Here is a 26,833-nt window from a genome sequence, read left to right as displayed (position 1 = left end):
TATTTAGATTTTCAGAAAGCCTTTGACAAGGTTGTAGACTCTTAAGCAACGTAAGCAGTCATGGGATAAAACGGAAGGTACTGTCATGGATTGGTAACTGGTTAAAAGATAGGAAACAAAGGAAAGGAAAAAGAAAAGGAGTACTTGTGGCACCTTAGAGACTAACCAATTTATTTGAGCATGAGCTTTCGTGAGCCACAGCTCACTTCATCAGATGTATACCGTGGAAACTGCAGCAGACTTTATATACACACAGAGAATATGAAACAATACCTCCTCCCACCCCACTGTCCTGCTGGTAATAGCTTATCTAAAGTGATCATCAGGTGGGCCATTTCCAGCACAAATCCAGGTTTTCTCACCCCCCCCCCCCCCCCCCCCCCGATGTTCTGGTTTAACTTGGATTTAAACTTGGAGAGTGGTCAGTTTAGATGAGCTATTACCAGCAGGAGAGTGAGTTTGTGTGTGTATGGGGGTGGGGGGGATGTGAGAAAACCTGGATCTATGCAGGAAATAGCCCGACTTGATTATGTAAAGAGTTGTCACTTTGGAGGGGCTAGCACCAGCAGGAGAGTGAATTTGTGTGGGGGGGTGGAGGGTGAGAAAACCTGGATTTGTGCTGGAAATGGCCCACCTGTTGATCACTTTAGATAAGCTATTACCAGCAGGACAGTGGGGTGGGAGGAGGTATTGTTTCATATTCTCTGTGTGTATATAAAGTCTGCTGCAGTTTCCACGGTATACATCTGATGAAGTGAGCTGTGGCTCACGAAAGCTCATGCTCAAATAAATTGGTTAGTCTCTAAGGTGCCACAAGTACTCCTTTTCTTTTTGCGACTACAGACTAACATGGCTGTTCCTCTGAAAGGAAAGGAATAAATGGTCAGTTTTCAGAATGAAGAGAGGTAAATAGTGGTGTCCCCCGGGGGTCTGTGCTGGGATCAGTTCTATTTAACATATTCATAAATGATCTAGAAAAAGGGGTAAACAGTGAGGTGGCAAAATTTGCAGATGATACAAAACTACTCAAGACAGTTAAGTCCCAGGCAGCCTGCGAAGGGCTACAAAAAGACCTCTCAAAACTGGGGTGACTGGGCAACAAAATGGCAGATGAAATTCAATGTTGATAAATGCAAAGTAATGTACATTGGGAAACATAATCCCAATTATACATATAAAATGATGGGGTATAAATTAGTTAAAAAGAAAAGGAGTACTTGTGGCACCTTAGAGACTAACCAATTTATTTGAGCGTGAGCTTTCGTGAGCTACAGCTCACTTCATCGGATGCATACCGTGGAAACTGCAGCAGACTTTATATATACACAGAGAATATGAAACAATACCTCCTCCCACCCCACTGTCCTGCTGGTAATAGCTTATCTAAAGTGATCATCAGGTGGGCCATTTCCAGCACAAATCCAGGTTTTCTCACCCTCCACCCCCCCACACAAATTCACTCTCCTGCTGGTGCTAGCCCATCCAAAGTGACAACTCTTTACATAATCAAGTCCGGCTATTTCCTGCATAAATCCAGGTTTTCTCACATCCCCCCCACCCCCATACACACACAAACTCACTCTCCTGCTGGTAATAGCTCATCTAAACTGACCACTCTCCAAGTTTAAATCCAAGTTAAACCAGAACATCTGGGGGGGGGGGGGGGTAGGAAAAAACAAGAGGAAACAGGCTACCTTGCATAATGACTTAGCCACTCCCAGTCTCTATTTAAGCCTAAATTAATAGTATCCAATTTGCAAATGAATTCCAATTCAGCAGTTTCTCGCTGGAGTCTGGATTTGAAGTTTTTTTGTTTTAAGATAGCGACCTTCATGTCTGTGATTGCGTGACCAGAGAGATTGAAGTGTTCTCCGACTGGTTTATGAATGTTATAATTCTTGACATCTGATTTGTGTCCATGCTATTACCAGCAGGACAGTGGGGTGGGAGGAGGTATTGTTTCATATTCTCTGTGTATATATAAAGTCTGCTGCAGTTTCCACGGTATGCATCCGATGAAGTGAGCTGTAGCTCACGAAAGCTCATGCTCAAATAAATTGGTTAGTCTCTAAGGTGCCACAAGTACTCCTTTTCTTTTTGCGAATACAGACTAACACGGCTGTTACTCTGAAACCTATAAATTAGTTGTTACCACTCAAGAAACAGATCTTGGAGTCATTGTGGATAGTTCTCTGAAAACATCAACTCAACATGCAGTGACAGTCAAAAAAGCAAACTGAAAGTTTGGAATCATTAAGAAAGGGATAGATAATAATACAGCAAATATCATATTGCCTCTATATAAATCTACGGTAAGCCCACATCTTGATTACTTTGTGCAGATGTGGTCGCCCTATCTCAAAAAAGATATACTGGAATTGGAAAAGGGAAACAAAAATGATTAGGGGTATGGAATGGATACCATATAAGGAGAGATTAATAAGACTGGGACTTTTCAGCTTGGAAAAGAAACGACTAAGGGGAGAATATGATTGAGATCTATAAAATCATGACTGGTGTGGAGAAAGTAAATACAGAAATGTTATTTACTAGCTCTCAAATCATCAGAGCTAGGGGTCACCAAATTAAATTAATAGGCAGCATGTTTAAAAAAAAACAAAAGGAAGCATTTTTTCATACAACGCAGTGTCAACCTGTGGAACTCCTTACCAGAGGATGTTGTGAAGGCCAAGACTATAACAGGGTTCAAAAAAGAACTAGATAAATTCATGGAGGATATGTCCATCAATGACTATTAGCCAAGATGGGCAGGGATGATGTCCCTAGCCTCTGTTTGCCAGAAACTGGGAATGGGACACAGGGGATGGATCACTTTACGATTACCTGTTCTGTTCATTCCCTCTGGGGCACCTGGCATTGGCCACTGTCAGAAGATAGGATCCTGGGCTAAATGGACCTTTAGTCTGACTCAGTATGGCCGTTCTTATGTTCTTTTAAAAATTAATTTAGTTTAATTTAAAAGTTATTTTAATTATTTTAGGAAATTACAAATCAGAAACATCACAACGTACTGTGAAATAGCAAGAGGAATATGAGAACAAACAGCAATATTTAAAATTTGCTATGGTCTCAATAAATGTCAGTTATTCAGAGTGCTTCAGTATGAACACCTTTCTACAACAGATACTTTCCTTTATTTGCTGTTGAGGATCGCATGTCAAAAGGAAAAGCTGCCAGAATGTTAAATGTAGGACTTGAAAGTTTATTATCCAGATTATAGGCAACACCTGTAATTTGTGCTGATAGCCCAGTTGTGTCTGCAATAAAGTAAGCTAGATCAAAGCTTCATTGACCCTAAATACTACAGGAATCAGGGTATACTTTTGTCTCTAGCTTTGGAACTAGATTTAATTTTATTTAAAAACTTTTCAGCACTTACATGCACTGACATGCATCTTATTTACAGACTTTTCACTCCTGGTAAAAGAGTCAACCTAAATGAGTTCAGTGATCTCAATATCTGTTATTTGAAATATTCCATCATAAAAGTGATCAGAACAATTCAGCAAACCCACTAGTTTTATTTGCTTAAAACAGCACACTAAAGAATAAACTTTTCTGGCAGTGAAAAGTGTACTCTGCAAATTAAAATGAACTGAATCCATAAGTAATGCAAGGCATCTCCTCTAGAATACTGCAGATATAAACAGGCTTAATGCTACAAGGGTCCTGAGAGGTATAGCTCTCTTAGTTCCCTAACTTTAAGCTCTCTCAGTTTACAGTCCAAAGAACTTTTTATTTTAAATATAAAAAGCTCATTTGTATTATATATACACCATGTATTTAATGCATAAAAGTGCTCTGCCACATGTTACCCGGACTTTAATTTGGTGCTAAGTAGTTTAAAGTTAACTTTCTGTCCACAGATATTTTTTAATGATGATCTCTATCCTTTTATCATTATCAAATCCTGAATCAGTAACATTTTGACACTTCAAAGAAACAAGAAGGTAAAATTTTCAAAAGCGCATAAATGACTCAGGAGCCTAGGTTCTGTTTTTAAAAGTGACGTATGTCACTCAGGTGACAAACTACATGTTTTAAAATGGGACTTATGACATGTCTTCACTACAATTTGTGTGGGCAAAACTTATGTCGCTCAGGGATGTGAAAAAACCACCCTCCTGAACAACATAAGTTTCGCTGGCGTAAGTTGTAGTGTACACATTGCTATGTCAGCAGGAGAGCTCATGGAAGTGGTTTTATTATGTTGATGGAAGAGCTCTCTCCCATTGGCATAAAGCAGCTACACGACTGATTTTACAGTGGCGCAACTGCAATGGTACAGCTGTGCCGCTGTAAGCTTGCTAAGGTGTCTAAGGCCATGTCTACATAAGTCGCTGTGTCGTAGGTATATTATATATTTGACTATGTCCCAGTTTTGCACATCCCATTCAGACAAAATTCAGTCTTTGTCTAGTAGTAGCTTTTTTGCTTCTCTCAAACACACCTTTCCACTTTCTTCCATGCCACATTTTATACAAGGAACATCCATGCCTGAACTGATCTGCAAAGCCACGACCCTTTCCTAGAAGGCTTTTCAAGACTTACTTCTGTGGTGACCCTCGCAAGAAATCAGCTATTTAACAAATAGAGTAAGGGGTAGTTTGAGAAAGCTAGTAATCACATTACTACCAAGCCAAAAATATAGAGCAAATATGTATATTTATATAAAAAGTTGTTAATATTACATTGTGGCACTCTTGACCACTTTTTGTACGCTGCTCTTCATCTTACATTGTAAACTCTTTGGAGCAGGAACCACATCTCCCTCTGTACAGCACCTACCACAATGGAACCCTCATAGGCCACTACCATAATATGAATATCACACAGCAACAACAGACATTAAAATGTCACTATCTGAAGTCAGATATCTTTGAAGTCAGGTTCTGGCAGGATTAAAAATGGGAGTTTTATATTATTAGGAAGAAGAGATTGCCAATACTTATTCTAACACTGTAAAGGCAAGATATATCAGCTATTAAAGTTGTGAGAATTGTGTGCCTTATAAATGCTTTATTAGGTCACTATAAGAGGTGTTTTACATTTATTACTTTTAATTTCTCTCTCCAAAACAGTCCTGAACAGTTGGGCTGCTAGTAAGTAAGGTTCCAGGCAAAGAGATACAACAGAAAGTCCACATACAACTTCTTAAACACTGTCTAAAAACAAAAAAAATCCTAAAGCAGATTTTCTGAGACACGTAAGGCATATATAAAATACATGATGGTGTGTTATAAATGTTTTACAGGTTTTTCTTGGAGATAATCTGCACAATTTGCTTGTTTACTGACTCATCCCAAAATTATTATGACAATTATTTTATACCACATCAAGTGTTCAATTTATCTACATAGAAATAGATTTGGTGGTGATACGAGAGAGAGAAATAGCATTTATTACGCACCTTCTACCATTTTATTTGCACTCTGCCCATTAATCCAGTTCCATCAAAATTTCTAACATTTGAAACCTATGAACAACTTCAAACAACCACTTCTTTGTTTTAAAACAAACATGTAAATTTTTCCTATTTCCCCAAAATACAGAATTCCCCACCAAAAATAGCCTTTGGGCCCCAGCATGAATGATAACTAGTTCTGCTCAGTGACAGGTAATTTGTGACCATGAAAAACTAGAAACATGTGCCTTACACCAGTGAAAATGGAAGATTCCTGTGACACTTATCTATAGGTAAATTACTGTGTGTCATTTTTCTGGTGTGTAATATATTAGTTTCCTTCTTCATCTGAGCTCTGTATAATTGGACTGATAGTAAAGTTGAGATTTAGGCACAGATAGCGAAAATTGCACCAATATTTTTTTTTAAAAAAATCGTTTAAATATGAGAGAGAGAATACAGTTTTTGGCCCCTGAAAATAATGCAACATTTCCAAATCCATGCCACTAAAACCTTTACATCAGACCACAAAATCATGCATTCTTTCCTTCTTGCAAAAAATATCTTATACACACATACAGAATGATACTTGCATAACTCCACCAACCCTACCTATAGGCACTGAATAAAATTAAGACATGAGTAAAATCCTACCCCATTTTAATGGCTGAATTATGGGCACTTACTCTGGCAACTATCTTTTTACCAGATCTATATTAATGCCCCCTAAAAATAGTTATTTATAAATTAACATTTTCTGGACCTGGGCTTTATTGATAAAGATTAAAGGGAACTAAATAAACTCTCAAAGGTAGGGACTATCTCTATCAGGGCCTCAATGTGCTATAGTAATAATATATTAATAATGGCTGAACTCACGGTGATGATTCCAGAATGATGCTATTAGCTTGGGTGGAGGATGGAGATCTGTGATTTGCAAAAACTTCACTTGGTGAGGTGTGAACTACATGGTCCACTAAATGTCCAACTGAAGATGGTCGTAAACGGGCTCCCTCTTGAGTAAATGCAGAATTGCGACTAAATAGGAAAAGAATAATTAAGCAGTTAGAAAATTCTCCAAGATTGATGCTTTTAATCTGCATTGTCCTATAACTATAAATGTATAATTTTAAAAAAATTATTTACTTTCCTTCTAAATGTAAGCATATATACATATAGATAATTTTACTGAAGAATTTTAAACAGTGAATTGTAATTCCATTAATTCATTTTCTCTCATTCAATTCATTTTTTTTTCAGTTCCATTATTTCAAAATCTTTTTATTATTTCAACAAATACTTAAATAATAACCCAATCAGAGATATTATGAAGAATGGCTTATTTATCAGTTCATAAAATGGGTAAAAAACCCTCTCTTGCCATAAATACTGAAGGTCATAAAACATGCCGGGAATACTTTAAAGAAAGGAGTTCTGCTTATAATAGCATGATCCAGTGGACAGACTGGCAGTCAAGAGGACCTGAGGTGAAATCCTGGCTCTATTGAAGTCAATGGCAGAACTCTAATTAACTTAAACAGGGCCAGGATTTCAGCCCTGGATTCTATTCCTAACACAGTCACCAACCTTACTGTGTGACCCCATGACAGTCACACTTCAACTTCCTGCCTCAGTCGTCCCATCTGAAAAATGGGTCTTTTGATACTTACCTTCATTTTTGAATGCCTTAAGATCTATGCCTTAAGATCTATGGGCTAAAAGTGATTTATAGAATCTAAGCATTATTAATAAACCAATATTTTAAATGAAAAATGTAAAATGTTTCAGATATTTGCATAACACTCTTTGAAATAACTGTTCTAAAGACAAGAGATTCTCAATGAGAAATCACTGTTTATGCAATACAGAACTGGATAGCTCTCATTCGGCACACTTAAAGAACTGCTTTCCTATTTTGTAAAGAAAATCAAGAATGCTTTTCATTCATCGTAAACAGAAAACAAGAAAGCTTCATGATGTATGAAAAATAAATTCTGCAGGGAATAAAAGAAATGCAGAAAAATAGGGAAATTAACCCACTGGCATTTTTTATAGCCTAGACCTGGAACACGTTTACAAGAGGTACTGTATTACTGAACCAAAAAGTTAAATTCTAAAATGATTCCTGAATAAAATAATTATACAGCTGAAGGTTTTATTAATGTCATCTCTTCAAGCCATAATTATTATCTCACATGCTCTGTTCGCGCTCTCAGATATATTCAGTATACAGCAATTATAATCCAGCTGTTAGATGTCATGCAAGAAAAAGTCTGGGGAATCTCCTCAAACTATTATGGTATTGAGTGCCAAATGTTACACTTTTTTATAGGTTGGATGCTTTTGAGATGCATCTGGAATTATTATATACCAAAGAATGTCAGCAAAAATAAAATTTAGAACATTGAATTCCACACCAAGGGATGTTAAGAGCTAGTTTGTAAAAACTCCCTTGTGAAACAAACAACTTTATTTTGGTAATGAACAGGGATAACTGACAAATAAGAGGTGAACAGTCAATGATGACTGCAGAAAGGATACTCCACTCTACTTACTGATTTGGGGTTCCAGGTGGAGATCGTGATGGTAGGCTCTGTGTTTCTAACCTGTCATCAGACAATGAATTCCTACTCACTACCTCCCAGTCCATCCCACTCATCAATTTCCGTGCCAAGGGTTTACTTGGGGATCTAGAAGAATGAAGTAAATAACTGATTTGAAATTGTATCAGATAATTGCAAAATTACACAAATTACACAACAAAATTTTGGAAGTTCTCTCATAAAAATCCAAAGACCATGGGAGGTAGAAAGATAAAGTAAGACAGTGGCAGACTTAGAGTTAGTGGGGCCTTGTATGCAGCTTCATTTCCGGGGCCCCTGCCAGGGACCCAGCCAATAAAAAGGAAGCCAGACCCATGTCCACCCCAGGCGTGGGTCCAGAGCTGGGTGTGGGCCACGGGGCGTCAGTCGGGACCATAGGTGAGGGAACTAGGGGTGCGGGCATGAATCCGACAGAATTGCTGGACCCCTGGGCAAGGTGGGGGGAGCCGGCTCCGGGCCCCTGGAAGAGGCTGGACTAGGGGCTAGCCTCCCCGAGCCAGACCTTCACTGCTGCTCGGGCTGCACCGTCCGGAACTCTGGCAGCCATTTAAAGGGCCTGGGGCTCCAGCTGTTGCAAGTGCAGCAGCCAGGAGCCCTGGACCCTTTTAAATAGCCGGGCCCTGGGGCAGCTCCCCCTTCCCCCACCCCTCCGCCCCCATCAGCCGTGCTGGGGTCGGGGAGGGGAGGGAAGAGTGCTGCAGCACCCCCATGTTCTATGCAGGGCTCCGCTGTGCTCCTAACAATATGTTTTAACGTAGGTGGTGTGGGGCAGCAGCCAGGACCCCAGGCGTGGGGCAGCAGCGGAATCCGCAGAGCCCGCAGAGCGCGGGGCGGCAGCCGGGACCCGGGGCGGCAGCGGAGCCCGCAGAGCCCTGGGCGCGGGGCGGCAGCGGAGCCCGCAGAGCCCTGGGCGCGGGGCGGCAGCGGAGCCCGCAGAGCCCTGGGCGCGGGGCGGCAGCGGAGCCCGCAGAGCCCTGGGCGCGGGGCGGCAGCCGGGACCCTGGGAGGCAGCGGAGCCCGCAGAGCCCTGGGGGTGGGGTGGCAGCTGGGACCCCGGACGGCAGCGGAGCCCGCAGAGACCTGGGTGCGGGGCGGCAGCAGCGAAACCTGCAGAGCCCTGGGTGCGGGGTGGCAGTCGGGACCCCGGGTGGGGGGAGGCAGCAGAGCCTGCAGAGCCCTGGGCAGGGAGTGGCAGCCGGGACCCCGGGCGGGGGAGGCAGCAGAGCCTGCAGAGCCCTGGGTGGCAGCCAGGACCCTGGGCGGGGGGAGGCAGCAGAGCCTGCAGAGCCCTGGGTGGCAGCCAGGATCCTGGGCAGGGGGAGGCAGCAGAGCCTGCAGAGCCCTGGGTGGCAGCCAGGATCCTGGGCGGGGGGAGGCAGCAGCGAAACCTGCAGAGCCCGGGGCGGCAGCCCGGAACCTGGGCAGCAGCGGAGCCCCGCACAAAACGTGGGGATGCTGCAGGCCCCCCCCACACTCCTAGTTCCCACGCCTATGTTTTGGGGCCCCCTGTGGTTGGGGCCCTGTGCTATAGCATGGCATATTTCGGGGTAAATCCACTCCTGAAGTAAGATAAGATTTCATGAGGAAAATATAAGCACTTTCAATATGGATTTATCATGCCTTATTTCCTGTTTTTACCACAGCAGGGAAAGGTAGATTCCCTTATGGTAATTATGACATTATTTAACATTTCTGTTATTTACATTAGTAAAACAATTTGGATGACATACTAACTGGTATTAATAGGATTTGCTAAGATGCTTTCTATAGAACTAAATAAGGTATTAAAATTCAGTCTACATGTAATTAACACCAACACACCTTGCTTTCAAGCTAGTACAGTAAAAGGTCTTCAAAAATGAGTTTGGCATAAAAGTTAACACTAAGAAAAAAATACTATTTTTGTCCAAAATAAAAATGAACTTAATTATGATGCTCTGAAAAAAGCTATAGAAAACTAATAGATGGAAATTACAAAAACAGAGAGAGATTTTACAAACTAAAAACAAAGAAGTTATATGAAATTTTGGATTAGAAGAATTTGATGCTTCATTGCAGCTAAGAATTTGAACATTTACCACACAGAGTTACAGGGACTCTTTCACATTCATTAGTGTGCTTAAACCATTCATTTTAAAAAGGAGACAGTGCATTCTAGTACTTAATGAAATCAATAATTCTTTTATCTTTTCAAAACGATATTGCTCTAAACCACCTAATTTGTAGATACTAAACTTTGAAAACCTTCCTTAACACTTTATATGCTGCAACAGACTAACAACTTTCTCTAAAAGAAGAAAGCTCAGGGTTTTTTAAATCTAAAAACAGTATCACTCAAGAAAAAAAACTCACCTTATTTACTGTACTCAGGTTCGGATCTCTTGGAATACTACTCTCGGCTACCATCATAGACAACTGAAGTGTTTATCAGCAAAGTTTAGTTTCAAATATTTTATTTTAATAACAGTTCTAACCTCAGAGTCCCACCCACTTATGCTTACTGCCTCCGTTTCCTGTTCTTTGGGGAAATTTCGAAGAAAAAGTTACCACACTGCAGCATGAGCTTTTCGATGCGGTGGCTTTTTGGTTTCTGACCTGAGTGCTAATTTTCAATACCTCTATGTCTAACTCTACACAATCTCTCCTAGATAACTTTTAGGTATAATCTGAAATATTTTAGCTATTGATTTAATTTTTCTTCTGCATCACTTTAATTACTGACATTATTCAAAATAACTTCTAATGATGGAAGGAGGTAAACCACCAAACCATTCTAAATGCTTGTATGGCCTTTGAAAGTTCAGTAGAATCCTGAATCTGGATACCTCAGTGGATGAGTTTTCATCTCCAATAAAAGGAATAGCAATTTGTAGGGAAGTGGAGTGGCCTCCCTTTGGACTTGAGAGAGAGGGACCACTACCCTTCCACTGGTGGGCGGAGCCAGAACCAATCCCTCCCACCCCCCGCCCCCTCGCCCGAAGTACCAGGGCGGGACAGGAAGTATAAAGAAACGGCCCTGAATCTCAGTTGGGCAAGAGCTACGGAAGGAGACAGACCTCTCCAGTCTGCTGCTGACCCTGGGGAGGAGTTGCCGGGACTGCCATCTGAAGACTGCTCTGCCCCACCCAAGGGGGCGAGAGCATCCGACTGTTACTGCTTGTTTGCCTCTGCTAGGCGGTTACAGAGCTATAGACTTCTTACAGTTCAGCCCCGCCAGTGAGACATGAGCCTGAGTGCTGTTGCCTGATACAGCAAGGTGGAGTGGCCTCCCTCCCCCCTTGAGAGCGAGGGACCACCACACCGTTTAACACAGTTCCCTAACTTTAAGATTTAATCCCACTGTCACTAAACAGATCCATGGAGCTGGGAGGAGGACAGTGTAGCCAACAGCCACATCTGCCGTTGCAGGGGCTAGGACACAATGATCGGTAAAGGTGTCAATGGAGGACCAAGTGGCCGCTCTACAAATATCCTGCCACGGGATGCTCGCAAGGAAAGCGGATGTGGTTGCATGAGCCTGTGTGGAGTGGGCTGTGACCCATGGAGGGGACGGGAGAACACCAGAGTGCATAGCAGTCAGTAATGCAGCGGGAGACCCAGTGGGAAAGATGTTACGAGGAAAGAGCGTGGCCACGATGGCGATGAAGAGGCAAGAGGTGGCGCGGAAGGCTCGGGCGTATTGGAGGTAAAAGACCAGTCCTTGGCGTACATCAAGAGAGTGTAGCATGCACTCCTTGTTGGAGGCATGTAGCTTAAGGTAGAAGATGGGTAAGTGTACACTCTGGTTGAGGTGAAATGAGGAGGCTACTTCGGGAAGGAATTTGGGGTGAAGGCACAGGGAGACCTTGTCATGGTGAAAGGTGGGTCTGCCATCACAGCTGCCAGTTTACTGACGCGTTGTGTGGAGGAGTTGGCAACCAAGGTCACCACCTTCAGAGAGGTGAGAAATGGAGCAAATCAACAGGGATTCAAAGGGCGGCTTAGTGAGGGTGGAGAGAACAAGGTTGACATTCCAGGAGGGGGTCGGTTTTTCCTACCGAGGGGAAAATGTTGAGGAGACCATGGAGGAAGCAGGCAGTAGGTGGATGCATGAAAATGGAGAACCCATCCACAGGTGGGAGGAAGGCACTGAGTGCTGCTAGGTATATTTGAACAGAGGAGTGAGCGAGGTCTGAGCAACGAAGATGGAGAAGGTAAACCAGGACCACCAAAATAAAAACAGAGGTTGTGGTGCTGTGCTCAGGCACTGAAGCAGGGCCACTTTGCGAGGTCGCAAGCCCTGGTAAATGGGTGCCTACTGTGCATGAAGACGTCATGCACGGGGGCAGAACATGTGCAAGTTCCATCCAAATACCACGCCATGAGGTGAAAAGGGCTGGGATTGGGGTACCGGAGGCGGCTGTGGGCTTGAGTGAGGAAATCAGGGAGCAAGGGTAGTGGAACTGGAGAATTAGTGGAGAGATGAAGGTGGTCTGGAAACCAATACTAGCAGGGCCAAGCATGGGCCACAAGGTGAACAGTCCCTCAATCCTGGTGGATTTTGTGTAGGATCTGGGGAAGCAGGAGAATGGGCAGGAAGGCGTAATAGAGCTCACTGGTCAAGAGAATGAGAAAGGCATCTCCCCGCGAACCGGGACCAAGGGCTCCCCTGGAGCAGAAGAGGAGTTTGTGGTTGGTCAGTGTGGCGAACAGGTCCCATCGAGGAGTGCCCCTCATGGAAGATGGAGCAGAGAACGAGATTGTGGAGTTCTCATTTCTGTTTTGCATGGAATGAGTGACTGAGTGGGTCTGCAAGGAAGTTGTTCATCCCCAGAAGGTGTACCGCATGGAGGGTGATGTTGTGCCGGAGGCACCAGTTCTAAAGGAGGATGGCCTCCGCACAGAGGAACCAGGATCGGGCTCCACCCTGCTTGTTGACATGTCTGACAATGTGGCAGCACTCATATAACACTTGGACATGGCGGTGGCGGAGAAGTGGCAGAAGGCCTGGCAAGCTAAGCAAATAGCACATGGTTCGAGAATGTTGATATGCATCCTCACCTCACGGTGTGACCAGAGGCCCTGGGCCATGGCACCACAGGCTCCCCAGCACACTAGTGAATACCCGCTGTTTATCAGGGGGCAGGAAGGCTCGAAAGTACGCAACTTTTGGGTAGAACAGGAAGTCCTATTTTGCCAGAATGCTCTGGTAACTGGCAATGCGGAATTGAAGGCCACAGAGGAATAGACCTTACAGCCAATAAGGTTGAGCTTTTTTGCTGCCCAGTCTGGGTGCGTATGGGGAATGGAGATGTTGCTGGTGAGCACATCTGTGGCCACCTAGACTACCAAGGAGTTTGGAGGAGGGTGGAAGAATAAGAAGTCTGTACCCTTAGCTGGAATGAAGTACCTACGCTCACCCGTTTTCTAGTGGGGGCGCAGGATGCTGGGGTGTGCCAAACTGCTTGTGCCAGTTGGAGAATGGCATAGTGTTGGGGCAAGGCAGTTCGAGAGGGCCCAGCAGGCAACAGAATGTGTAGGAACCGATTGTGGTGGTCCTGGACATCTTCCATGGGGAGACTGAGGGCCATCGCCATACGGCAGAGAAGGTCCTGTTATTGGGCATGGTCATCCAGAGGTGAGAGTGCAGGTGAGATGATGGCATCATCAGGAGACGAAGAAGCCCCAGTCGGGACAGAGGGAGCTACTGGAACCAATGGTACAGAGGGTGCTGGAAGACTGGAGGCTTCATGGGGATCCTCATAGACAGAAGGAGGATCGGCAGGAGGTGAAGATGGTTGGTACTGTGGGCATGAGGAGAGGCTACAGTGGCAGCACAGGTCCCAGGCAGACCAGTATGGCCAGCATAGGGGTTGCCCAGCATGGGCGGTACCCAAGGGTAGGCGAGCCATGAGGTGGCTGCTGAGATACAGTGAGGCAGATAGGGTTGGCAGCAGGGATCTGGGCTGTAGGAGTGAGCTGGCGAGAAGGCTGTGTCCTGATCAGAGGACCAGTCTGACTATAAAGATGGATCTGGTAGAGGAGGGGCCGTTGGTGGAGATGTCAGCGTGGGGTGGAGCGAAGGAGGGCGATCCATAAGAAGGAGAAGTTCCGTGGTCGGAGATGGAGAGCCAAGGACGACTGGCTGTGTGGAATCCTGAGGAGAGCCAGAGAAGCGCAGCAGCAGTTCAGCTGTCGGTGTCAGGGGGGAACAAGCGTCCTGGAGTGCTCAGGACCGGGTGGGACAGACCAGATGGTTCTGATGGCGTGGACGGCACTGGAGGTGATGGTGGCGGGACCGTCACCATGGCTGAGGGGCGGTGCCGGCATTCGACTTATACTCTGAACCAGGCTTCTGCAGAGTGGGAACCTCAGAGTTGACCTGCGACTTTTCACCCAACCTCATGAAGCTCAGGGAGGTAACACTGCATTTGGCGGCTGTCCTCATCGGGGATCTACCCTTGTGCCCATGAGTGTGCATCCTGCACAATGGGATTCAGGTGGAGGTGCTGGTGCTGATGATTCTGAGTGGGAAGGGCAGGGAAAAGCGCCCGCTGCTGGTGCTGGCTGTAGTTCTGACAGATCTACCGGTCCCGGATCTGAAGGGGCATGTGGCTGCATTGCTTCTTCCATGAGGAACATTCAGAGATGAAGCTCCAGAGCTTCTTGAATCCAGGACGGAAAGTAGTGGCAACTGGAGCAGCGAGCGGCAATGTGGGCTTTGTCCAAATAATAAAAGCAGTGTTGGTGCTCGATGCTTACAGAGAAGGAGTGAGGGCACAAACCACAGTACTTAAAGCCAGCTTGCCTGCGCATACTACCCAGGCCGGAAGAGAGGGTGTGTAATAGAGCCGGACTCACCCGGCGGCGCCTCCTGCTGGTTGTCCTTGGGAATTAGGTCGTCAGCCTCTGGAGCGCCCTCTGCCGTCTGGTGATCCACCTTACCGCCAGCCCCAGTCCCTCCCAGGACCCGGTGCCTCCTCCCATTGGGGTGCTGCCCCCTGGCAGTAAACCCCAACAATCCCTGAGGGTCTCCCCTCCCCGGGGAACCCCCACCCACTATCCCCACCTCGCCTCAGTCTTGGCTACTGCCAGTCATCGCTTAGCCCTGCTCCTCGGGGCAGACTGCAGTGTATCAGCCACTCATCACAGGTGAGGGGGTTAGGACCTGCTGCCTCTGTCTACCCATGGGCTGCCCCCTGGCAATCTCCGTATCTAATAGGCCCTAACCTAGGCTTCACAGCCTGGGGGTTTCCAGGCCGGAGAGCCCCTGCTCCGAAGGCCTTTTCCCCTCAGCCCTGCCCCAATCTAGGTATTCCCTCAGGTCCCTGCAGCCAGGCCCTTCCCTCTCTGAACACAGAGACACACTCTGGCTAAGCTTCAGCCAAGCAGCCCCTTTACAGGCCCAGCTGCGGCCTGACTGGGGCATGGCCCAGCTGCAGCCTGACTGGGGCATGGCCCAGCTGCAGCCTGACTGGGGCATGGCCCAGCTGCAGCCTGACTGGGGCATGGCCCAGCTGCAGCCTGACTGGGGCATGGCCCAGCTGCAGCCATTCCCCCAATCAGCCTAGTCCAGGGCTGACTTTTAAGCCCTAGCGGGCAGGAGCGGGTAACCACCCCGCTACAGGGTCCCACAAAGGAGAGAATTCCAACAAGGAACACTTAACCATCTAAAATGGACAACTAACTACGACTATAAAATAAACTAACTATATACAAGGCAAAAAGAGGGAAAACGCAGTACTATACAGGGGTTTCTACTCTGGCTATGCAATGGTAAGAGGGAACTAGAGCGGAAGTCATGGAAACGCCACGTGGCTGATGCACGACGCATGTGCAGGTCAACACACACTATTATGAACAGTTCCAGCTCCTGGCGCACCGATGTTTGGACTCCACATAGGGACCAGCATGCAAAGAACAACAATCATTAGTATAAGGGAACCTATATATGTCAGCAGAACTGGAGATACTTTCCCAGATACACAAATTATACAACGGTGTGCTCAGACACCACAGTGATAGGCACAGTGTAAAATCCTAGACAGATGATTTAATCATAAATCTCAATTAGATGGATGGATGAGGTGCTTGAATTGGATTTATGGAGATGGTACCCCTACAGACTGATGCCAGGGAATATGTCTGTGTGTGGGGCTCCTAAATGCTGCCCACAATACAAATATTACCTTTCCTTTTGGGGCAAGCAACCTGTTTTGATGGTCCACCATCAAAGATTAATGAATCTGAATATTTCCCCAAGGGCTGTGCAGAAGAACAATGTTACACCAACAGATCACTCTATTCAGTTTGGGAGAACTTTCCAAATAATTTTGTTCTCATCTACTGATACTGTGACTCCTAGGAACCCTATTCCCCAGCTTCGTTCTCACAGGTCACTCTCGTTTTTGGATGTCCAGTGACAGATGTATTTGAGGGGAAAGATGGTTCTAATGTTGGTGGAAGGAATCTTATACCAAAGCTGAACAACTTCATCAAAGATGTTCTGAATAGTTATGCCATACCTGCATGAAGGTAAAGAAACAATATCCACAACATATCTGTTACAGGTGGCAGATGGCCTGGTTAATTCAGTTGTTGCCTCTTGGTAGCTTAATCAAGTTGCTGTTTAAAGGAAATTTCTCAAGATTTTACCAATAATTTTTTTTTGGTTTCTGACTCAGATATAGTCATCCATGAGGAAAAAAGTATATCCTAGGAACAAATGGCTACCTCTCCAATCTTAGTACTAGAGGTATTGGGAAAGCTTCATTCCATAATCTGTATTTTGGACCCATGTTCTGCTTGGCAGGTGAAGGACCGTGGGAAAGTCCATTGCTGATGATCAATTCCTCATTTAAGGAGGAGCAGAGGTTTGCTGGATAGTATTGGTTCTGCTTAAGGAACATCTCAACACAGACAATCTGGCCAATTCCTTACTTGCGGCAAGTTTTCCTTTTACAAGTGAAACAACACTCCTTACTATGAAGCACAGGACAAAAAATTTCTAGTTAGGTGGGTAGGAGAAGAGATGAGTGAGTGAATTTGGGCATCATTAGCCATAAGCAAAAAATAAAAATAATAAATTACAATCTAATAAAATGTTTCCTTCTCTTATCAAGCTAGCTAAATATGCAGATAAGTGCCTCTTGACATCTTCAACTATTTAAAAGCTGTATTTCAAAACTGCTAAAATTTAGGATGCTATACAGTATTTTTCAGTTTGTTCAACAAGGGTAAGAAAGATATGCACTAGTATTGCAGTTACAAATCTGAGGCCTGATCCTAAGCCCAGTGAAGACAATGAGAGTCTTCCCATGGACCTTAATGGATCTTGGATCAAGAAGCATAATCTTGAAGTATAAGAAAGTATAGAAAGAACAGCAATTACTATAGGCTTTTGTACTTGGTTATTATTTTATTTATTTATGTATGTTACAACTGTTATTTCTCAGGACAGTTGCTCACAAAGATAATAGAACTATCTTCCTTATACTAAGTTTGGTATTCTGTACCTGAATGTTAATTACCAAGTCCAGCCCCTTGCACTGAGGCAGGACCATCTACAGGCAGGTATTTGTCTAACCTGTTCTTTAAAACCTCCACTTACGGGGGATTCCACCCTTGGACGCCTATTCCAGTGTTTAATTAACCTTATAGTTAGAAAGTTTTTCCTAATATCTAACCCAAACCTCCTTTCCTGCAGATTAAGCCCCTTACTTCTTGTACTAACTTAAGTGGACATGGAGAATGATCACCACACCATCCTTTTTATAACAGCCCTTAACATATTCATTATTAGGTGTACCTTCAGTCTTTTTTTTTTTTTTTTTGCAATACTTTACACCCAGTTTTTTCAACCTTTCCTCATAGCTCAGATTTTCTCAACCTTTTATCATTGTTGCTCTCCTCTGTGTCCATATCTTTCTTAAAGTGTGGCACTCTGAACTGGGCACAGTACTCCAGCTGAGGCTCACCAGTGCTGAGTACAGCAGGACAACTACCTCTCAAGTTTTACATATGACACTCCTGTAATTCACCACAGAATACTATCCTTTTTCACAACTGTATCACATTGTTCACTCATCTTCAATATTTGATCCACTATATCTGAGATCCTTTTCTGCAGTACTGACACCTAGGCAGTTATTCCCCATTTTGTAGTTGTGCATTTGATTGTTCCTTCCTAAGTGTAGTACTTTGCACTTTTCATTACTGAATTTCATTTTGTTGATTTCAGACCAATTCTCTGATTTGAGAATCTTTTTGAATTCTAATCCTGTTCTTCGAGGTGACAGTAACCACTCCTCCAGCATGGTGTCATCTGCAATTTTATAAGTTGATTCTACACTCCATTACCCAAGTCATTCGTGAAAATACTGAATAGTACTAGACCCAGGACTGACCCCTGTGGGACTACACTAGACACATCCTCACAGTTTGACAGCAATCTATTGATAGCTACTCTGAGTACAGTTTTTCAACCAGTTATGCACTCACCTTATAGTAATTTCATCAAAACCACATTTCCCTGGTTTGCTTATGAGAATGTCATAAGGTACTGTGTCAAAAGCCTTACTAAAATCAAGATACATCACGTTTACTGCTTCCCCCCATCCACTAGACCAACAATCCTGTTAAATAAGGAAATTGTGTTGCTTGGCATGATTTGTTCTTGATAAATCCATGTTTGCTATAACTTATTACCCTTATCCTCTATGTGCTTATAAATTAATACTTTAGATATTAAATATTACATCTTCCATTGCAAATAGACTATTACATCATCCTATAGCAATCCTTCCCAATGTTCTTGGTTTCATAACACACAGCAACATGAATATCTACAACACAAACCTGCTTAACGAGAACCAACTGTAATATCTACAGAAATGCTAAATGCCACCATTTTAAAAAACAGATCTATACAAAAGAAAATAATAACTACATCTAGTGAAAAAAAAATTCAGAAAGGCAGGTTCCAGGAACAAAATTTGCATAATACCAGGGGAAACCAGAGAGCAAGAATTAGCCTCTATATTAATGTGAAGGGACTAATGTGAACTCAGTATTATGGCTTGGAATTTAAATGCACAATAGATAAGAGGAATTGTACTTCAGTCCCCTGTACATATGTAGTATATTTTATAAACATCTTACATTTCATATTGCTTTTCATTCTGAGGAATCCCAATGCACCTTACAAATTAATATGCAAACAATACACAGAATGCTTCATTCACCATAAAAAATCAGTCAACTCTGGGATCAGGCACCAGATGTTTATCAGTTAAGAGCAACACTATGGAACAGCTTAGAATAGATGTGAAGAAGAACGCTGCATTGAACTGAAACTGCAGGAGGAATTTTAGGTTAACCAAACAACGCCTTAAGTTGCAATTTGGCCAGGACACCTGAAATAAACACAACTACTCTTATGAATAGATCCTAAGTAGAATGTTGGAGTAATCATAATATTGGCTTTACATCTCATCAAGAAGATAGGTTCCCAAGCTGCAGTGCCCACTGTGCCATGAGGCATTAGTTCGGCACTGACAAAGAGAAGAGAGCCGCCTACTGAATAACTAACAATTTCCTGACACATCTATGTATTCCTGGAGCAAAGTACTGGCTCTGCCCAACCATGCTTAGCTTCTGAGATCTGACAAGATGACAGCAAAACATGAATGGTGTGTAGCTTTTAATTAAGTCGGAACTTTCTGAAAAGCAATAACTGCAGACAAGCTCTTATTCACAGCTTTGCCCAATCACTACTATAGTATTTTTCAAAATAAAAACAAAATGTTAATAGTAGGGCTGTCAAGCGATTAAAAAAAATTGAGCAATTAAAATTAATTGCATGATTAATCGCACTCAACACTAATAGCATAATATTTAAATATTTTTGGATGTTTTCTACATTTTCAAATACATTGATTTCAATTACAAAACAGAATACAAAGTGTACAGTGCTCATTTTATATTTATTTTTGATTACAACCTAATACAAGTACTGTAGTGCAATCTCTTTATAATGAAAGTTGAACTTACAAATGTAGAATTATCTACAAAATATAACTGCATTCAAAAACAAAACAATGTAAAACTTTCGAACCTACAAGTCCACTCAGTCCTACTTCAGCCAAACAAGTCTGGTTACAATTTGCATGAGATAATGCTGCCCACATCTTGTTTACGTCACCTGAAAGTGAGAACAGGCTTCCGCATTGCACTGTTGTAGCCGGCATCGCAAGATATTTACGTTCCAGATGTGCTAAAGATGCATATGTCCCTTCATGCTTCAGCCACCATTCCAGAAGACGTGTCCATGCTGATGACAGGTTCTGCTCGATAATGATCCAAAGCAGAGCAGACCGATGCATGTTAGATGCATGCAGACCGAGACTGCTATGACATGAAATATGCTATGCAGACTGATGCATGCAGACCGAGACTGCTATGACATGAAATACATGGCAGAATGTGGGTAAAACAGAAAAGACATACAAATCTCCCCCAAGCAGTTCAGTCACAAATTTAATTCACACTTTTTTTTTTTTTTTTTTAACGAGCATCATCAGCATGGAAGCATGTCCCCTGGAATGGTGGCCGAAGTATGAAGGGAGATATGTTTAGCATATCTGGCACATAAATATCTTGCAACTCCGGCTACAAAAGTGGCATGTGAATGCCTGTTCTCACCTTCGGGTGTCATTGTAAATAAGAAGCAGTCAGCAGAATCGCCCATAAATGTAAACAAACTTGTTTCTCTTTGCAATTGACTGAACAAGAAGTAGGACTAAGTGGACTTCTAGGCTCTAAAGTTTTACATTGTTTTGTTTTTGAGTGCAGTTATGTAACAAAAAAAAATCTACATTTGTAAGTTGCACTTTCACAACAAAGAGATTGCACTACAGTACTTGTATGAGGTGAACTGAAAAATAGTATCTTTTGTTTATAATTTTAAAGTGCAAATATTTGTAATAAAAATAATAATATAAAGTAAGCACTGTAGACTCTATGTATGTATGTCTGTGTTGTAATAGAAATCAATATATTTGAAAAAGTAGAAAAATATCCAAAAATATTTAATAAATTTCAATTGGTATTCTATTGTTTAACAGTGCGATTAATCACAATTAATGTTTTTTAATTGTAGTTAATTTGAGTTAATCATGCGAGTTAACTGTGATTAATCAACAGCCCGAGTTAATAGACCAATTAAAAAGCCTCTAAAACACAAGGCAAATCACTCCTATAAAGTTAAGCAGTTGAGCACACAGACTGCAGTACTAGTTTACGCCCCAAAAAACCACCCACAATAGAGATGTGCATTTATAAGGAGCCCAGCAAGAAGCACAACAAAAGCAACACATGAAGAGAAATGGAAAAAACTAAAGAAAAATATATTTAAGCCACACCACTGTTTAAAAAAACAACAGGGAAAGAACGTAGCCGGGGGGAAATATCAGCATGATACAATGGTGTATACAATGAAGATTATAATAAAATGAGTGAGAAATCAAATTATTCACTTAGTCAATCAAAACTTACAGCAGTGAAGTTAATACAAAACAATTTCTTTTTTGGACAAATTTATTAGCCTCATTACTAAACTAACATATCTAAGTATTTTTATAAAACAAATTAAGTAGACTAATCTAAAGATCTAAATATTATTAGAATGACTGACCTGCGAAAATCCAATCAGATTTGGCAGAGTTATTGGTTTCTGAAAATTGTAGTCTGCACATAATCAGTAGAGCTTATCAGTGGCTGGCTGCTAAAATCTTTGAGCAGTAACTGCTCTGAATCCCATGGAGCTACCTATGTACTGAGGAAACTCCCAGCCCAATAAAATTCCGTACATGCCAACTGCACTGGATGCTCGTAACTCACAATGATCCCCTTATGTTCTAGGCATAGATCTAGAGGTCCTGGCAGAAGGATGCAGCAGCAGTAGCCATCTCTTTGGTCTAACTTAAGTTATACTGCGCTGTGCATTCAGAATGAAAATGCCAAATTTCTGCCCTTGACTGTACTCTCTAACCACTAAAACCACAATCCCCCCACCCATCCAGGAGTAGAATCCAGGATTCTTGATTCACAACATTACTCTGCTGTCTTGCGAACAGTTACCGTAAAATTCAAGCGAAGTGTGCCATCCTCCCCTTCTAGGGGCTTGAGTACACAGAGGATAACAGCCTACTTTCACTATCATCTTATTCTTTGGGCACAAGAGGTAGAGGTCTGTGCTTTGGATCTAAAGGCTCTGGGTTCCAAGCTCGCTATGACTCACTAGATGCAAATTCAAGCACTTAAAATGTAAACAGTGTCAGAACGAAGGTTGCCTGAGAAACCCCCTAATGTATATACATTATGATAGTCTGACTACATAATCTCATATTACTTATTCTACAGAACCCATTTTACCTGATGTACAAGACAGACAGTGAATCAGGCAGCATACTACAAGAAGAGATAGCATTGTTTCTTGTGAATAGGGCACTGGACTGGGACCCAGGAGAGCTAGATTCTATTCTTGTTTTATCACAGATTTTCTATGTGACATAAACAGGATTACCAAAATTCACATATGCAAGGGGACTGAATTTAGGTTTCTAACTTTTTCAGAGTCAAGCAGTCAACATAAACATTCTTTTAATGTAGTTTTTTTAGTGTAATTATGCTATACAATGCGCAGCCACAGGCCTACACTTGTTAAACACCTACCAGTTTATGGCAAAGTTGTAGGTACTTGAGAACAGTCTGTTTCACACACAAACACAATCTTCGTATTGTTCCATTAAAACATTTTATTTCCAAGACATGGACAATCACCAGTTTAGCCCCTTTACACATACATTGTTTTCCATTTCCCTACCCTTTGTCTCAGATCGTAAACTCTTCAGGGCAAGAGTAATGCTTCCTTTTGTTTGTAAAGTGCCTAGCGTATTGTGGACACTATGGAATCCAGCAGAAAAATAATAATTAGAATTACAATGCTGCAGAACAGTTTCTACAGTCAGCCAATTATGATATAATTAATCACTTCTGAAGGCATTCTCAAGAGAATTCTTAGCAAAATTACGGTAATAGAGGTTACAGTGAAGCACACATTTATGAAGATCTGGGCAGTTAGGGCAAATATTTTAAAGGGAATTACAATTTTAGAATATTATCACTGAATGAACATACCCATAAACTCACACGTGCTCAACAGAATGAAGATAAGAAAATTCTTCTTGTAGTAAATTTTATTATTAGTTGTACTGAGGGCCCCCACTATGCTACGTACTGTACGGACTGGAAGACCGTCCCCACCCTGAATAGTTTGCAATCTTTTCTTTGCAAACACATAAAAAGGAAGACACCGGAGTATCCTTTTTTCTGTTATGTGTTTCCCTATCACTTCTGCCCACCTCAGATAAAAAGATATGTTCCAGTATTCAAATTATAACTCCTTGGTATGGGTTCAACTCCACCAAAAGAGCAGCTCACAAGAGATAAAGCTTGCATATCTATTATTTTTTTTAAAAAACGGAGAAAAGTAGTTTATCATAACATCTCCATCCAAATATACTGGTATTGGGGGGAAGCTTATTGAAGTGCACAAAGTAACCTACTGAAGAGTCTAAGTCCAAAGTAGTATTAATTACCATATAATTAAATTCCATACAAACAAATGTAAATGGCTTACCTGGCAAATACCCTGTCTTTGTTTGCTTTTTCTTTACCATACTGCACAGACTGGACCTCTGTCCTCCCACTGAAAGAAAATTACAACATTGGAAATGTAAAAGAAACTTCTCTACTTAATAAATATAGGCAAGCTGTACCGCCACATCTTAAATACTAAATTACGCTCTCAGTTATGTCCAAATCATCTCACTGACTTCAGTGGCTTTTAACCGAGGGCGGAATTTGGATTTATGTATTCAAACCAAAGTCTCTTCTTTCACCTTAGAATTGGTTTTGTAACACAGAGAGATTTAGTAATATTTATTCCATCTACAGAATAAAGCTCTATCTCCTTTTCCATTTTAATGCAGCCAGAGCAAGCAATCTAAGTCACATACTTCTACCCTTTGGAAGCATTTACCACTGTAAATCCTCCCTGCCACAAACACGACAAAAACAAAGAGCATGCTCTCTGTATTGCTCCCTACTTCCTTTAATGAGCCAGTTTTGAGTTTGCTCTTGAACTTCAGATGCACACATGGCAGGACCCTGGGACAGGTAATTCTGTAATTAGCAAAATAGATATGGCCCTACTTACCACCCTAGAACAGTAAGAACTGCAACTAACTCCTAATAAATAGAAAAATTCAGGTAGTAAAATCATTTCTATTAATGACCAAAACAGGACATCTTGTTAGTTTAATAAAAATACCAAAAACAAAACAGAAAAACATTGCTTCATGAGTCAGATAAGCTTTGACACTTTTACTTTTAAAAAGCTTTTACTTTGACACTTGTAAATGCTACTAAAAGGGCCTTTTATAACCCTATGCCTATAAAAGAACTGGAAGTCAGTTACTTGCCATAGTTAGCATTTTTGTAAAAGGTACCTAGTGATAATAGATCACCAACTTGTGGATCATATTCCTATTATGAATATGGGTCAAATTTTTGCACAGCTTGAAGGTCTTAACTGTTGCACTGCCTCATCATTAGAGGAGTACATCTGCCTCGGTTACTCAACTTCCCTGCCTCTATTCCTTAAAAACAATTAAACAAAATAATTACACAACTCTGAGAGCAAAGTGGTTGAGGGAACAGATATCTATGTTAACCTATTTTCCCAGAATAACAATTATCATCCCTTATCTCTAAAAGATACAAACAACAATAAAAGAGAGCATGGTCCCAGGAGCTGTGAGCTGCCGGGGAGGGGGAGAGGGAGACACCCCAGAGCTGTCAGCTGCCACAAGTGGCAGGGACCCCTGAGCTCTGAGTCACTGGGGCTGCGGGAGGGGTCCCAGAGCTGTCACCCACCACAGTGGTGGGTGCTGGACTCCCGCCCAGCCAGAGTCTCCCAACACTCCCCGGTAGCGGGACTCAGGCTTTTTCCCTCTGCTTGGACTTCAGTCTTTCCCCGTCAAACCTCCTGTCATTTTTAGTAAAAGTCACAAAAATGTCACAGGGTTCCATGAATTTTTGTTTATTGCCCTTTTACTAAAAATAACAGTGAAAAAATCTTAAACCTTAATCATGATGGTCTCTTCCAGCCTTAAAGTCTATGAGTCTCAGGGCCTCCCCTTGGTCTGTATCATTTTGAGGGGCTCATATAGAATATCTTTTCCATTTTGAGAAGTTAGTCTTGAGGGAACACTCTGTCAGTAGTGCTCAGCAGTCAACATCCAAGGCGTCAGGTGCAACATCTGACCTTTACTCTGAGATATTATGTCAGGGCAGGTTGGGAGTTGCACAAGGGGCCATCTGGCTACCTGCAACAAGTCTGACAGTCAAAACTGCCTCAGCTTGAAGAGAAAGGAGAAGCTCTGGACATTGGAGGTGTCCATGCATGGTGCTAACTCAGGCTATGCAGCTGTAAGAAGGAGCTAGAGAGGCAGTCAGTCCACCCTTCCCCTTATATTCCCCATGCGGAGCACGAGGAGAGCAGGGGTGCAGGTGTAGACCAACGAACAGTGCTTGCAAGAATTCTCTGTTCTCAAGTGCATGGAGTGTTTGTGTACCCACAGTGGAATATACATAGGGGCCAGCACTCGAACTCAGCAATCCTAATGATATTCTGGAATGCTTTTAAGTCATCTGGTACCAGTACTGCTTCATCAGGCAATGAAGATAATGTAGAGGTGATGCAGGTTGCTATTGTTCCTGTCCCCTTCTTCTTGATCTTCTGGTGCATCACTGGCCAGGGACACTGATGAGGGAAGTTGAGTGTGGTGTACTGCACTCTTCATTGAGTGTGGTGTACTGCAGTATCTCCAACAGAGCTGTGGTGCCATAATGTAATATGGCTGACTTGTATATTTTTGGCCAGGCCAGTGCCTTTCCTGATGAGCTCACAGTGTCTGAGCCCTGCAGGGAAAACCACTATATCTTTCTGTGGTGTTCATCACTGACCCAGAGGAGAGAGTTCTCTGCTGAAGAACGAGAGAACATATGCTCCAAGGACAGAGAGGAGGAATAGATCTTCTCTAGGGGAAGCTCAGCTGCATACTGCGTTCTCTGTAATGGGATCTGTACAAGTAGGTGCTTTGACTACCCAGCTGACAATCCCAGGGCACATCAAAACCAAGAGTGTGTCACTTGAGCTGGGGTCAGTGTTGGAGAAGTTTGTATCTGTCTCATAAGCTGCTCCTTATCCTTACCAGTCCATGACACCATGCAGAGTGTGATGTTTATTTCCATACACTTTATATTATCTGTCCTTTTAGGTGGACGCTGAGCTCTGTCTGGAATCTGTCTTTGTGCTCAAAGCACCCCCTCCTCATGCAGACTTCAATGCCCCGCCCTGTGTAGCCCCTCCCATGGCTATATAAGGGCTGCACCATCCCAACCTCCTTCTCACCACCTGCAGCTAGAGCTGGAGCTCTTAGTATGATTTTTCCTCACACTTATCTTCACAGCTCTTTGTGATTTTCTCTCTTTATAGTTATAGTTAGTACCATTAGTTAGCAGTTCGGTAGTTTCTTCCAGTGGTATGCCCTTGTGACAGGTTTGGCCACAGAGACCCCCTGGGGACTGTCACCTCACGTGCTGGAATTACCTCTGAGCCCATTTTCCCTGCCAGCTTGGGACTCCAGAACCCTGCCTTGATGATCCAGACATGCTAGCCTGCTGCAACACAGACCCGGGT

At 42.9% G+C, this 26,833-nt stretch overlaps 1 protein-coding gene across 5 annotated transcripts in view; it reads right to left on the bottom strand.

Annotated features, from left to right (window-relative positions):
• The window catches only part of PTPN4 (protein tyrosine phosphatase non-receptor type 4), a 229,810-nt gene that overhangs the window by 45,003 nt on the left and 157,974 nt on the right, over positions 1-26,833 (bottom strand). For 4 of the 5 annotated variants that reach the window (XM_048868477.2, XM_048868476.2, XM_048868481.2 and 1 more), the window contains 3 exons: positions 23,708-23,776; positions 7,981-8,115; positions 6,305-6,463 (listed from right to left, as the gene is read on the bottom strand). In XM_048868477.2, the coding sequence (XP_048724434.2) occupies positions 6,305-6,463; positions 7,981-8,115; positions 23,708-23,776 (363 nt within the window). The remainder of the gene's footprint in view (positions 1-6,304; positions 6,464-7,980; positions 8,116-23,707; positions 23,777-26,833) is intronic. The other variant, XM_048868482.2, reaches the window with a different exon arrangement.

This window comes from Caretta caretta, chromosome 11 (genome assembly GCF_965140235.1).
Source record: "Caretta caretta isolate rCarCar2 chromosome 11, rCarCar1.hap1, whole genome shotgun sequence".
Lineage (NCBI taxonomy): Eukaryota > Metazoa > Chordata > Testudines > Cheloniidae > Caretta > Caretta caretta.
This window is presented reverse-complemented; position numbering and strand designations above follow the sequence as displayed.